At 54.4% G+C, this 11444-nt stretch overlaps 1 protein-coding gene across 1 annotated transcript; it reads right to left on the reverse strand.

Annotated features, from left to right (window-relative positions):
* Nucleotides 1–6323: 6323 nt before the first annotated feature.
* On the reverse strand, nucleotides 6324–11225 carry SLC16A8 (solute carrier family 16 member 8). The gene is made up of 5 exons (XM_074271691.1): nucleotides 11074–11225; nucleotides 8835–9070; nucleotides 8165–8308; nucleotides 7008–7835; nucleotides 6324–6674 (listed from the first exon to the last, which is right to left on the reverse strand). The coding sequence occupies exons 2-5, from the start codon at nucleotides 9049–9051 to the stop codon at nucleotides 6358–6360; spliced, it is 1506 nt and encodes a 501-aa protein (XP_074127792.1). The 5' UTR covers nucleotides 9052–9070; nucleotides 11074–11225; the 3' UTR covers nucleotides 6324–6357.
* Between the last annotated feature and the right edge of the window lie 219 nt (nucleotides 11226–11444).

Genomic DNA, 11444 nt, shown 5'->3' on the forward strand with positions numbered 1-11444 from the left:
GATGTTTGTATTGATGCCTTTTGCTTTTCCTATCCTGTTCACCCCTTTGTGTATCTCCCCATCGAGCCCTCAGCGACAGGGAAAGGAGCAGCTCGATAAAGCCGGTGTCCCCCGACCGCATTAACGGCAGATACACCTCTGAGCAAGGAGGGGGGCCCGTCTTCTCCCCCTCCGGACCACACTTGGCCGTTACTTCTGTCTTTAACGTTTTAAAAGCTTTATCGATGCATTCATCTTGTTACGTTGCCATAGCTCCCCCCTCTGAGAGAGCCACGAAGAGGAAAGGGCCAAGTCCCACCTAGGGGCCTCCAATGCCCACAATGCACTGGGGCCTTCCTAGCACCTAGTTATGGTTTTGCAGCCTTCCCTTGTGATTTTTTGGTGGTTCTTCCATTTACGCTGTTGTATCTCTGTGTAGTTCGTTCTTTTGGCCTTGCTGATTTCTTCCTGCATCAGCGCTTCCCATCTTCCGGGTTTCTCAGTGTTCACTCCCCCACAGTCCTTAGCGGCAGAATCTTACCCCGTTACACATTTGGTTCGACCGCTCCCCTGCTGAGGGACGTCGACTTGGTTTCCAATTCCTAGCTGTCACAAAACATCCGCTATACACATCTTGGGAAATATAGAGACTTCATTAATGATCTCCTTAATAAACATAGGAATAAAGTCTCAGGGTCAGTGGGGGTGGACAATTTTTTAAATTAATGATCCTTTTTTTTAAGCACTTTTTTTTTTTTTTATTATAACTTTTGCAACATTATCCCTTCCACTCCCTTCTGTTCTGATTTTTCCCCTCTCTCTCTCTACTCCCTCCCCTAGATGACAGGCAGTCCCATACGTATTAAATATGTTATAGTATATCCTAGATACAATATATGTGTGCAGAACCGAATTTCTTGTTGCACGGTAAGAATTGGATTCCAAAGGTATAAGTAACCTGGGTAGATAGACAGTAGTGCAAACAGTTTACACTCATTTCCCAGTGTTCCTTCTCTGGGTGTGGCTGATTCTGTCCATCATTAATCAACTGGAACTGAATTGGATCTTTTCTTTGTTGAAGATTTCCACTTCCATCAGAATACAAATGATCTCCTTCTTAATAAACATAGGAAGAGTCTTAGGATCAAAGGAGGTGGACATTTCTTAAAATTAATGATCTCTTCCTAATAAACATAAGAGAGTCTTATGACCAATGTGGCCATTTTTTCTTATTAATGATCTCCTTAATAAACATAGGAATAAAGTCTCGGGGTCAATGGGGGTGGACATTTTAGTTTGGTTGCATAATTCTCCATTATTTTTCCTAATTGCTTATACTGATTCACAGCACCACCAATAATGTAAAATGCTTCTCTTCCCATAATGCCTCAGCTTCCATTATTCCCACCTCCTCCCATCTGTGCCAGTTTTCTAGGTGTGACGTCAAACTCAGGGTAGTTTTAATTTGCATTGTTCTTAGTGCTTTGGAACCTTCTTTCATGTGGTCATTGAGAATTGGCAATTTTTTTTGAGAACTTTGTTCACATCCTCTGATTACCTACTTTTGGGGGGATAGCTTTAGGTTTTATATACACACGCAGATGGGACGGGTCTTGAGTTCAAGTGCCTATCAGAAAATTTGCTTTAAAGTGCTGCTTTGTAGATACATTAGTTTTGTTCTTCCAGGAGCTTTCCTCCGATTACCTTGTTTTTGGTTTTATTTATATGTGTGTGTGTGTGTGTATGTGTGTGTGTCTATATATAGATACACACACGCGCACGCACACACACAGAGATGTTATATATCTTGGGTACAAAGTGCATATCAGTATATATACATACATACATATATATATATATATATATATATATATATATATATATATATATATATATATATATATATATATATATATATATACACTATAAAGTGCTATTTGTAGGTATGTTAGTTTTGTTTTTACAGATCTAAGTACTCTGCTTTGTCTTTTGTAATTGCCTCTATCTCTTGGTTGCTTAAAAATACATCTCCTGCCTGTAGCTATTTAAGGTGCAATCTATTTCCCTTCTGATTCTGGTCACTTTCCAGTCAGAAGGTCTTGGGGTTGGGGGCACTAGGGGGCGCAGTGGATAGAGCACCAGCCCTGAAGTCAGGAGGACCCGAGTTCAAATCCAGTATCAGACACTTAACACTTTCTAGCGGTGTGACCCTGGGCAAGTCACTTAACCCCAGCCTCAGAAAAGTAAAGAAAAAGAAAAAGAATGAATATATGTGGTCTCAGACATTTAACACTTCCTAGCTGTGTGACTCTGGGCAAGTCACTGAACCCCAGCCTCAGGGAAAAAAAGTCAGAAGGTCTTGGGGAGTGTGGGGGAAGATTTTGGCCTATGCTGGTTTCTGCCAGACAGCTCTCCAGTTTGCGCAGCAATTTTGATCAAACAGGGAGTTCTTTCCTAAGGAGTTGAAACTTTCTGGTTAATTGAACACTTGAGTTACTGAATTCCATCGTTGTAGAGTGTCTTGTCTAGTCCAATCTATTAATCCTCTTTGAACAGTAAAGTAACTTTCTGTTTGGGTTTTCCCCCACGTACGCTGTTAGATAACGTTTTCTTGGTTCCCGGCGTCGGTTACTAACACGTTTTTCCGTACTTCCCGTTTAGATTTGTTATTTCTCATGGCACGGCACTGTTCCACTTATCACTTTGTTTCCCAGACCTCCCTCTTCCAGGGAAACCTCACCGTGAAAGTCTCGATCCCTATCGTCTCACTTGTAGCACAAAGCCAAGATGGCCCACGGGGCTTGGATTCGGGAAGATTCTAGAAGAGCCCAACTTTCCCCAATCTCGGAGGCCCAGGACTCAGAGTCCTTTTTTTTTTGGCCATTTCCTCCCTCAGGCACCTCTCTGACCTCAGTTTTTTTTTGGTCTGTGAAATGAGGGATTAGACCAGATCCCAAGATTCCAGCGTGGTCTGTGCATTTAAGATTGGGTTTAGATCATCTGGTCCAACTCCATTACTAGAGAAGGAAACGGGCGGGGGGAGGAGGGAGGGAGTTGGCACTTGCCACATCCCCTCAGCTGGGAGTGAGCAGAGCTGTGAGACCCCCAGGCTCTCCTCCCTGTCCCTTAATGTTTGGTGCTTGAACTAGAGCCCAGACTTGGGGCTCCAGGCCCATGAGCACTCCTGGACAGTTTTCCAGGATGGACTAGGAGGAGGAGGGGAGCACAGACCCCAAGCCAAGCCACCCAGCTCAGACCTGTTGGGAGCAGATGGGCTCTGCTCTTGGCCTTTATGGATGGCCTCTGCCTACTTAATGCCTCCAGCAGCTGATCCCAGCAGAGCCCCGCTAACCAGGTGGAAAGAACCTCAGAGATGAGGCCTAAAAGGAGAGAAGTGGGGTACAAGGAGAGAACCTTTGAAGTTAACGAAGTATCTGGTGACGGCGGCTGTCCTGGTGGTGAAGTCCGAAAGATGGCAGGTCCTATAGTTAGGGGAATTCAGAATGAATAATTGAACCCAATTACGACTGATGATGGAATACAAGGCAGAGGGGTGGGGCTCCAGTGGACAACCTCAAGGAACTGTGTTTTTTTTCATAACAGTGATGTTTTCACACTTGCAGATGGATGACAGAAGGCTGGTTGAGGTAATTCTGGATGATTGATAGCTTTAAAAAAAATCTAATAATAGAAAAATGAGCCAAGTCTAAATTAAATGAGATTTAATAGCTATAAATGTAAACTCTTTGGCTTGCATTCCAAAATCAGTCACGCTAGTACAGAATGTGAGATATGTAGTGAATCAGGGATATTTTAGGATCAAGTCTAGAACTGGAGATTTCAGAGATCATTTAATTGCCTCATTTAAAGGTAAATTTTATTTTTTTCTAATTATATGTACACATTTTTATTTTTAAATAATCTAGTTTCCCTACCCCTGTTGAGAAAGCAAGAAAAACAAAACTTTTTATAAACACGTATGATGAAGCAAAATGTTGACCATGTTCTTCTCCCCACCATGTCTTAATCTTCACTCTTGAGTCCATCCCTTCTCCCCCCCCCCCCCCTAAGGCTGGGGTTAAGTGACTTGCCCAGGGTCACACAGAAGTGTTAAGTGTCTGAGGCCAGATTTGAACTCGGGTCCTCCTGATTCAAGGCTGGTGCTCTATCCGCTGCGCCATCTAGCGGCCCCCAGTCCATCCCTTCTTTTAGGACGGGGATATCTGTCCTGTTTATCACAGATCTTCTGGAATTGTGATTAGTCACATCGCAGGCACTTGATTGGTCAGAATTTCTCAGTCTTTTATATTTGTTTCTTTACAGTGTTTTATCCTTTTATACACATTATTCTCCTGGTCCTACTTACTCCTTTCTACCTTGGCTCGTACACTTCCCAGGTTTCTCTTAAAACTGTCCCCTGCGTCATTTCTTGATCCACACAGAGACTATAACGGTTTAGCTCTCCCCAATTGATTGTGTTTTATCTTTGCCACTGAAAAAAACAACGCTGCTCTAAGAATGTTATATAGGTCCTTTCTCCCATTATTTCAAAGTATATCCGCTGCTTAATAGTGTTTTGAGTGTAGTATTCCGTCCAGAATGATTGGACCAGTTTATTGATCCACCAAAAGTAAGTTTAATTTTTTAATTTTAAAAAAATTTAATTTAAAAATTTTAAATTTAAAAAAATTTAAAAAAATTTTTCTCCCACGGTGCCTCCAGCATTTACCATTCCCCTTTTTGTTTTAACACGCATATTTCTGTCAGTGGTTTTTAGTTTATTTTCACATGGATATGGAGAGTCTCTAGTGTCCTTCCTCTGAGCACTGTTCCTAACCTTTGACCGTGTCTCATTCGGGGGAATGACTGATTTGATCCAGTGAGGAGTCGGGCCCAGGGAAGGGCCACTCTACCCCAGCCCATCCCGTGGCCCCCCTCAGAGGTGGCTCTGGGAGCCAGGTCTTCTGACCGCAAGAACGAGGGGTGATTTCACCGTGCCTCAGTGTGGGATGAAAATGAGCCGAAGCTTTTAGGAAACCGCGGGGTCGTCACGTGGAACATGGCGGTCAGAGCTCGAGCCCTGAGCGTCCCTGCGTTCTGACCTGTCAAATCTGAGCTAAAGAATTGTGTTCAGTTTCGGGCACCACATTTTGACCAGGACAGTAATGACAGAGTGCTGGTTAATTTGATCCTCAAAAAAATAGAAAACGCCCCCATTTTGCAGAGAAGGAAATGAGGAGGAAGTGAGTTATCCAAAGTCCGACAAAGTTGGCGGCAGACTTTGAAGCCCGGTGACCCGCGCAGAGGGTAGTGCCCGGTGTGACCACCACACAGGGCTGGGGGAGTCCTCTTGGCACATGAAGGACTCCCGTGGGAGAGGGAGAAACGGGTTCTGTTTGGCTCCCAAAGAGAAAAGTGGGGGGTGGGGAGAGACCCAGATCCAGGCTTAAGAGAAGGAAATACTGTGCTGGCCAGCGTGGGGCTGTCACCGGAGGCCGGCCCCTTGGGGGCCAGGGGTGTCAAACTCAAATAGAAGTGGGCCACCAGAGGCAGCCTGGTGTCTGAGGGCCGCGGGCCGACAGCTGTGCTCTGTGGTGTTGTTATCAACTTTATTGAATATTTTAGAATCACATTATCTGGTTCAGGCAGCAGCGGACCCGCTTTTGAGGCCTTCAGAGGATTCCTGTTCAGCCGTGGGCTGCAGCAGCTTAAGGCCTGGGGCGCGGGGCCGGGGCTGATTTGCCCAAGGTCACTCGCCCTGGCGAGCCAGTGCCTCGCCATGAGAGGACTGGTCTCGTGGCTCTCGGTGTTCTTTCTACCATGTCTGGTAGTCTGGTTCCTCCCTTCCCTTCCCCCTCACACCCCCCCATTCCCCCCACTACGGAGGGCGTTCAGGCTGAGCAAACCGCTTTGCTTCATTGGGATCTTCCCTGGTTTTAGACCCAAGAAAGCACGAGAGACAAACCTGTTCCGTACCGGGCCCTTGTGGCGAGAGCCCGAGTCCTGCCACTTAGGGTCTCTTGGGCAGAGGAGGGGGGTAGCGCTGGGCACACGCCCCTGTGGCCCCTGATTGTCCTTAATGTGGTCACACTGCCCCCCCCAGGCTTTTACAACTCAGTCATCCTACCCCTCCATACCGGGAGTGCCACGTGGATGAGAGCCGCGTCCCAAATGGCGACATGCAAACTGCTGAGGAAAGGTAGCCAGGGCTAACCCCGTCCTGCTGGGACTCGGGGGCTGCGGTTAGAGAGAGCGCAGAGCTCTGGGCATCCCAGGAGCCAGACCCCGGGCCCGAGTCCCCGCAAGAGGCATGGGGGGCTCCCCGCTCTCCCCGGGGACGAGGCCCGGGAGCCCCCTCCTGCCCCCACGTCTCCGAGGCTAGAACGCGCCCTTGCCCACAGTCTCTGTGGAGCCTCCCAGCACGGGCTCCCTCTCCTCCTCTTCCTCGGCCTGCTCCCGCTCGGGGCCCACGTGGTTCTCCTGGGCGGCGGCGGCGGGGCAGCCGGGCTCGCCGTCGGACTCGGCCTCTCCCGCGTCCCCGGCCCCGCCGGCATGGTCCGGGGCCGGCCGGGGGCCTCGGGGCTTCCTCAGGCAGCAGTAGGTGGCCGTGGCCAGGAAGAGGGCGGACAGGAGCACCTCGGAGCCTGCCAGGTAGAAGATGATCTCGTAGTTCTTGAGGGCATCCACCAGGCGGCCTGCGGGGAGGGGGACACGCGTCAGGGGCCGCACAGCCCCCTCCCCCTGCCCTTCACCGCAGCCGAGCCGGAGCCGGGGGGCCGTTCCCAGGTGTGGGAGCAGACCGCGGGAGGGCACCTGGCCGCCTGCTGGTCGTGCCCCGGCTCCGGACCACTGCGCTCCCGGGGGCGCCTCCTGTGGCCCGGACAGACCGAGAAAGGGACCCAGCTCCGGGCTCCGAGGCTCAGCCCCAGGAGGGGTGAGAGTCCCGGACTCGGGAAGGCGTCAGGGCTGGTCTGAGCCTTTCAGTTAAGCGCGGCCGGGCGGGCCCCGGGAGCCCGGGGACCACGTACCCGCCGAGGGCGGCCCGATGAGCACGGCCACGGCCTCCACCAGCAGCACCAGGCCGATGGCGCTGGGGAACCGGTGGGCCCCGACGGTCGCCATGAGCACCTCGAACTGCAGGGCGCCCACCATGCCGTAGGAGAGGCCGAAGGCCACGCAGAAGCCCACCAGGGCGCCGTAGGAGCGGGCCCGGGCGCTGCACAGGTCGGTCAGCCCGTTGGCCAGCATGGCCAGGCTGAAGAGATAGGTGACGTGGGGCCGGACCCTGGCCAGCCCCGCCAGGGCCCCGCAGGCCGGCCGCGCCACGATGTCCACGAAGCCGATGACCGAGAGGAGGAAGGCGGCCTCGGCGTCGGGCACGCCCGCGTCCTTGGCGTAGTTGACCAGCATGATGGTGGGCACAAACAGCCCCAGCACCAGGATGAACTTGGCCACGGCGTAGACCACGAAGCCCCGGTCGGTGAAGACGGACAGGTCCAGCAGCCGCTTCCCGCGCCGCCGGCCCCCGGGGCTCCCCGACGGCTTCCCGCCCCGCTCCAGAGGCAGCATCTCCCGGGCTTCCTCCGGGGCCCCGGCCCCGCCCTGAGCCCCGGGGCCCCCGGGCAGGGGCCTCATGACCGCCCCACACGTGCAGCAGTTAAGCAGCAGCCCCCCCATGAGGAGGAAGCCCCCCCGCCAGCCGAAGCGCTCCAGCAGGACCTGGCCCAGGGGAGACAGGGCCGACAGGAAGACCGGGCTGCCCGCCGCCGCCAGCCCGTTGGCCAGGGGCCGCCGGCGGTCAAAGTAGAGGCCCAGCATGATGAGCGAGGGCTGGAAGTTGAGGGCCATGCCCAGACCTGAGGGATTAGAGGGGGAAGGGGCCGGGGTCAGCACGGGAGGAGGGAGCGGCTCCAGGGAGCCGGGTGGTCCCACCCGCTGTGTCTGCTCGGGCTTTGGGGGAGGCATGGGGAGGGGGGGTCACCCACCAGCCTGGGAGGGGGAAACCCTAGAACTGAAAGTTGGGCCCGGGCATTGATTAGGCCCCGACAGTGTGCGGGCCCAAACGCCCCCTTCTAGAGATGTCAGGGGCAGCAGGGAGAGAGCCCGGACCCCCGACTCCCAGAGACCCCGCGCCCAGCCTGAGACCCCCGCAAGCGCGGGGAGGGAGGGGGCGCCGGGGACTGACCCGTGAGCACGCCGGCCGTGAGGTAGAGCTCCACGAGGCTGCTGGTGAAGGAGGCCAGGACCATCCCGGCCGAGGCCAGCAGGCCCCCCGCCAGCATCACCGGCCGGCAGCCAAACTGGTTCACCAGGATGCTGGACACGGGCCCTGCGGGGGGAGGGGACAGGCAAGATTGGGGGGAGCTTGGCCGGGGTCACTAATGTTCGGGACTTCCGGCCTCCAGAGCCAGCCTGGATCACCTGGCCGAGTGGAAGTCTGGGTGCGCTCCGAGGAGGAAGGCCCCTGGGGAGCAGAGGGCAGGTCCTCCCTCGGGAGAGGAGTCAGGGAGGCCCAGCTCGGGCTGACACATACGGTGGGGAAGCTGAGGGTCAGAGGGGTGGGGGTCCCCAGCAGGAACTTGGGGCCAGAGGGCAACACAGTCTAACCACACTCAGAGCTCTGGGAGTCCTGGGGAGGGCAAGGAGATGCTTGGAGAAGAAACAAGGGACACAAGGGGGCTCTGGGCTATCTGGGGGAGCTTCCCAGAGGAAGCTGGGGGGAAGGGGACCCCGGGACCAGACACAGGGCAGAAGCATTCCCAGAGCCAGAGTCGTGCCTGGGGGTCACCGGGGTCGCCGGGACTGACAGAGGGCATGGGCAGAATGCAGGGAGCCCCCTCCCCCCCGCCGCAGACCTGTGCCATAGAGCATGGCCAGCATGATGGAGGAGATCCAGGCCGTGTCGCTGTAGCCCACGTCGAAGTCCCGCATGAGCGCCTTGAAGTACACGCTGACCGCCTTGGGGAACGCGTAGGAGAAGCCCGTCACCACGAAGCAGCCGAGCAGCACCGCCCAGCCCCAGCCTCCGTCCGGGGCCGGGCCGGGCCGCTCAGAAGGGCCGCCAGCCCCCATCGCCGGCCGCCAGCCGGGGCTGCGGGCAGAGAGGGCACCGGTGAGGGAAACCGAGGCGGGACGCCCAGGAAGGGGACAGAGGGAAGAGGAGCCTTCGTTCGGGGGGGAGGGGGGACCTGAGATTCCACCCCCTCCTCTTTGTGGGGGCTGAGGATGCTCCCCCATTCCCTGACTGGAAAAATGTCGCTGTGGGGGAGAGGTCACGTGCCCTCCGGGGCTCAGCAAGGTCGTTCCCTTCTTTAACCTTGATTCTCCTCTGCTCGGCCCTGAAATTCTCCCTGGCTCTAGTTGTTTTCAGGAGAGAACCTCTGGGCCTCAGTTTCCCCAGATGTATAATGATCCACCTCACATATTTCCAGGTTGTTCCAGATTCTGGTTCCTATTTCTGGAATGTTTCAAAGTCTGCAAACTGATCATGTCCTTCAGACTCCAGGACTGGGGGCAGGGGGGACACTGCTCTGGTCCGGAGGCCACCACTCCGGTGCCTCCTGGCCCAGCATCCTCTGGGGCTCTGCAGGGGCTGGAGAACTACTGGGGGACTACTGGGAACCCCTCCGGTATGAGCATGGCACCTGCTCCAAGCACTCCTAAGCCTTGGGCACTTGGGAGAAGAGGGCAGATGGTGGCGCTGGAGGCTAGAGAAGCAGGGGGTGGGATAGTCGCTTTTTTCTGGGACGGGAAATGCAGAACAACAACTGACTGGCCTGGATCCCCTTGGGGGGGCCCTGTCTTTGCATTCACCCCTTTCAGCTCTACCCATCAGTGACAAAGTCCCCCGCCCCCCCCCCAGCCTCATGGCTCCTGGTGCTTCCTGAGAGCTAGCTTCTCCTGAAGACCCTGCCTCTTGGTCCCTTCTCTAAGGGCCCTTCCACGGGGCTGGAGGTCCTGTGTCTCACAGCCGTCATCACTCAGCAATTCCCTCTCCTCCCTTCACTCCATCCCGTGGGGGCTCAAGTCCTCTCCATCCCGTGGGGGCTCAAGTCCTCTCCATCCCGTGGGGGCTCAAGTCCTCTCCATCCCGTGGGGGCTCAAGTCCTCTCCATCCCGTGGAGGCTCAAATTCTCTCCATTCCATGGAGGTTCAAGTTCTCTCCATCCCGTGGAGGCTCAAGTTCACTCTATGCTATGAGGGCTCAAGTTCACACCTATGGAGGCTCAGATTCATTCCATCCTATGGAAACAAGTTCTCTCCATTTGATGGAGATGCTTATTTTTGTTGTCTCGGGACATCCAAGTAACTTTCCATCCTCCTATTCTTCCTGTGTCTGCTGGATGTGTTCTTCCCTTGAGCCCTTGCCTCTTCACCCTGATCCCTGTTCCTACTTCCTCTATTTCCCCACCTTCTGCCTCCAGTCTGCCATGACACCGGCCCCTGGTTAGTTGTGACAGAGACATCCCCCTCCCCACTGACTTCCCATCAGCCAGGTTTGTCTCAGGCTTCAGAGTGCCCATTACACCTCCACTCACAGCTGCCCTGCAAACATCTAGAATAAAAGGTTATTGTTCCTATTTTACAAAGATGGAAACTGAGGTTCAAAAAAACAAACAAAAAACCACACACACACACACACACAGGGTCAATGGGGCTTTTTTTCCCCCAATGGGGAGAAGAGAATAGGAGACCAGGAAGCTGCAGAGAGAGAGCAGAATCTCAGAGCTGAAAGCATCCATCTTTGAAAGCCGAGCGTAGTATGTACCAAAAAGGGAAGCAGAGACCGGGGTCTCTGTGTAAAGTCCTTTGCTATGAGGAAAAGGCAGGTTCTGGCTCTAGTTAAGTTCAGAATAAAAATAGAAATGACTTTTTTGGTCTGAAATGGAGGTGCTGACTTGCCCAGGGTCCTATCACTAGGCGGGGTAGTTGGTAGCGTTTGAACCCGCTCTCCCGGCCCCGGCTCCAGCTTCGGTCCTGCCCCACTTATGTCGCCCGCTCTGGCTGTGGGTCCTCCGCTCTCCCAGGCTTCCCCAACCTCCCACGCCGTCCAGAATGGCCGGAAGGGCCGTGTTGGGTCTGGAGGCCACTGACCTGGGCTTCTCTGGCTGTTTCCACCTATGGAAGCCCTTCTGGATCAGTCTCCGCCGGCCATTCGGCTGCCGCTGGGCTCGGACCCTCCGAGGTGCCCCACAGCCCACTGGACCCCAGGGATTAGTGGCTCCATGGAGCTTTAAACTGCCCCTCCCCTCCCTGGCTCTGCCTGGCGGCCTTCTCTGGGGCTGTAGCTGGGAGGAGGAATGGGTGGGAGTAGGTGGGAGGTCCACCCTGATGGGAAACCTTGCCAGGGGAGGTAACTAGAGCCGGGAACAGCCAGTCACCGCCATGATCTAGGCTACCATTTGGACACTGTCAGAGACACTTTCAGGGGCTGGAGGGAACTTGTGATCCTTTAGCACAGACAC

This window comes from Sminthopsis crassicaudata, chromosome 5 (genome assembly GCF_048593235.1).
Source record: "Sminthopsis crassicaudata isolate SCR6 chromosome 5, ASM4859323v1, whole genome shotgun sequence".
NCBI lineage: Eukaryota > Metazoa > Chordata > Mammalia > Dasyuromorphia > Dasyuridae > Sminthopsis > Sminthopsis crassicaudata.

Excerpts from the sequence above, each read along its gene's own strand:
- SLC16A8 (XM_074271691.1), bottom strand. The coding sequence starts at position 9,051 with ATGGGGGCTGGCGGCCCTTCTGAGCGGCCCGGCCCGGCCCCGGACGGA. Across the intron at positions 7,836-8,164 it reads CACGGCCGGCGTGCTCACGG|GTCTGGGCATGGCCCTCAAC; the intron begins GTCAGTCCCCGG and ends CTAATCCCTCAG. Across the intron at positions 6,675-7,007 it reads CATCGGGCCGCCCTCGGCGG|GCCGCCTGGTGGATGCCCTC; the intron begins GTACGTGGTCCC and ends CCCTCCCCGCAG.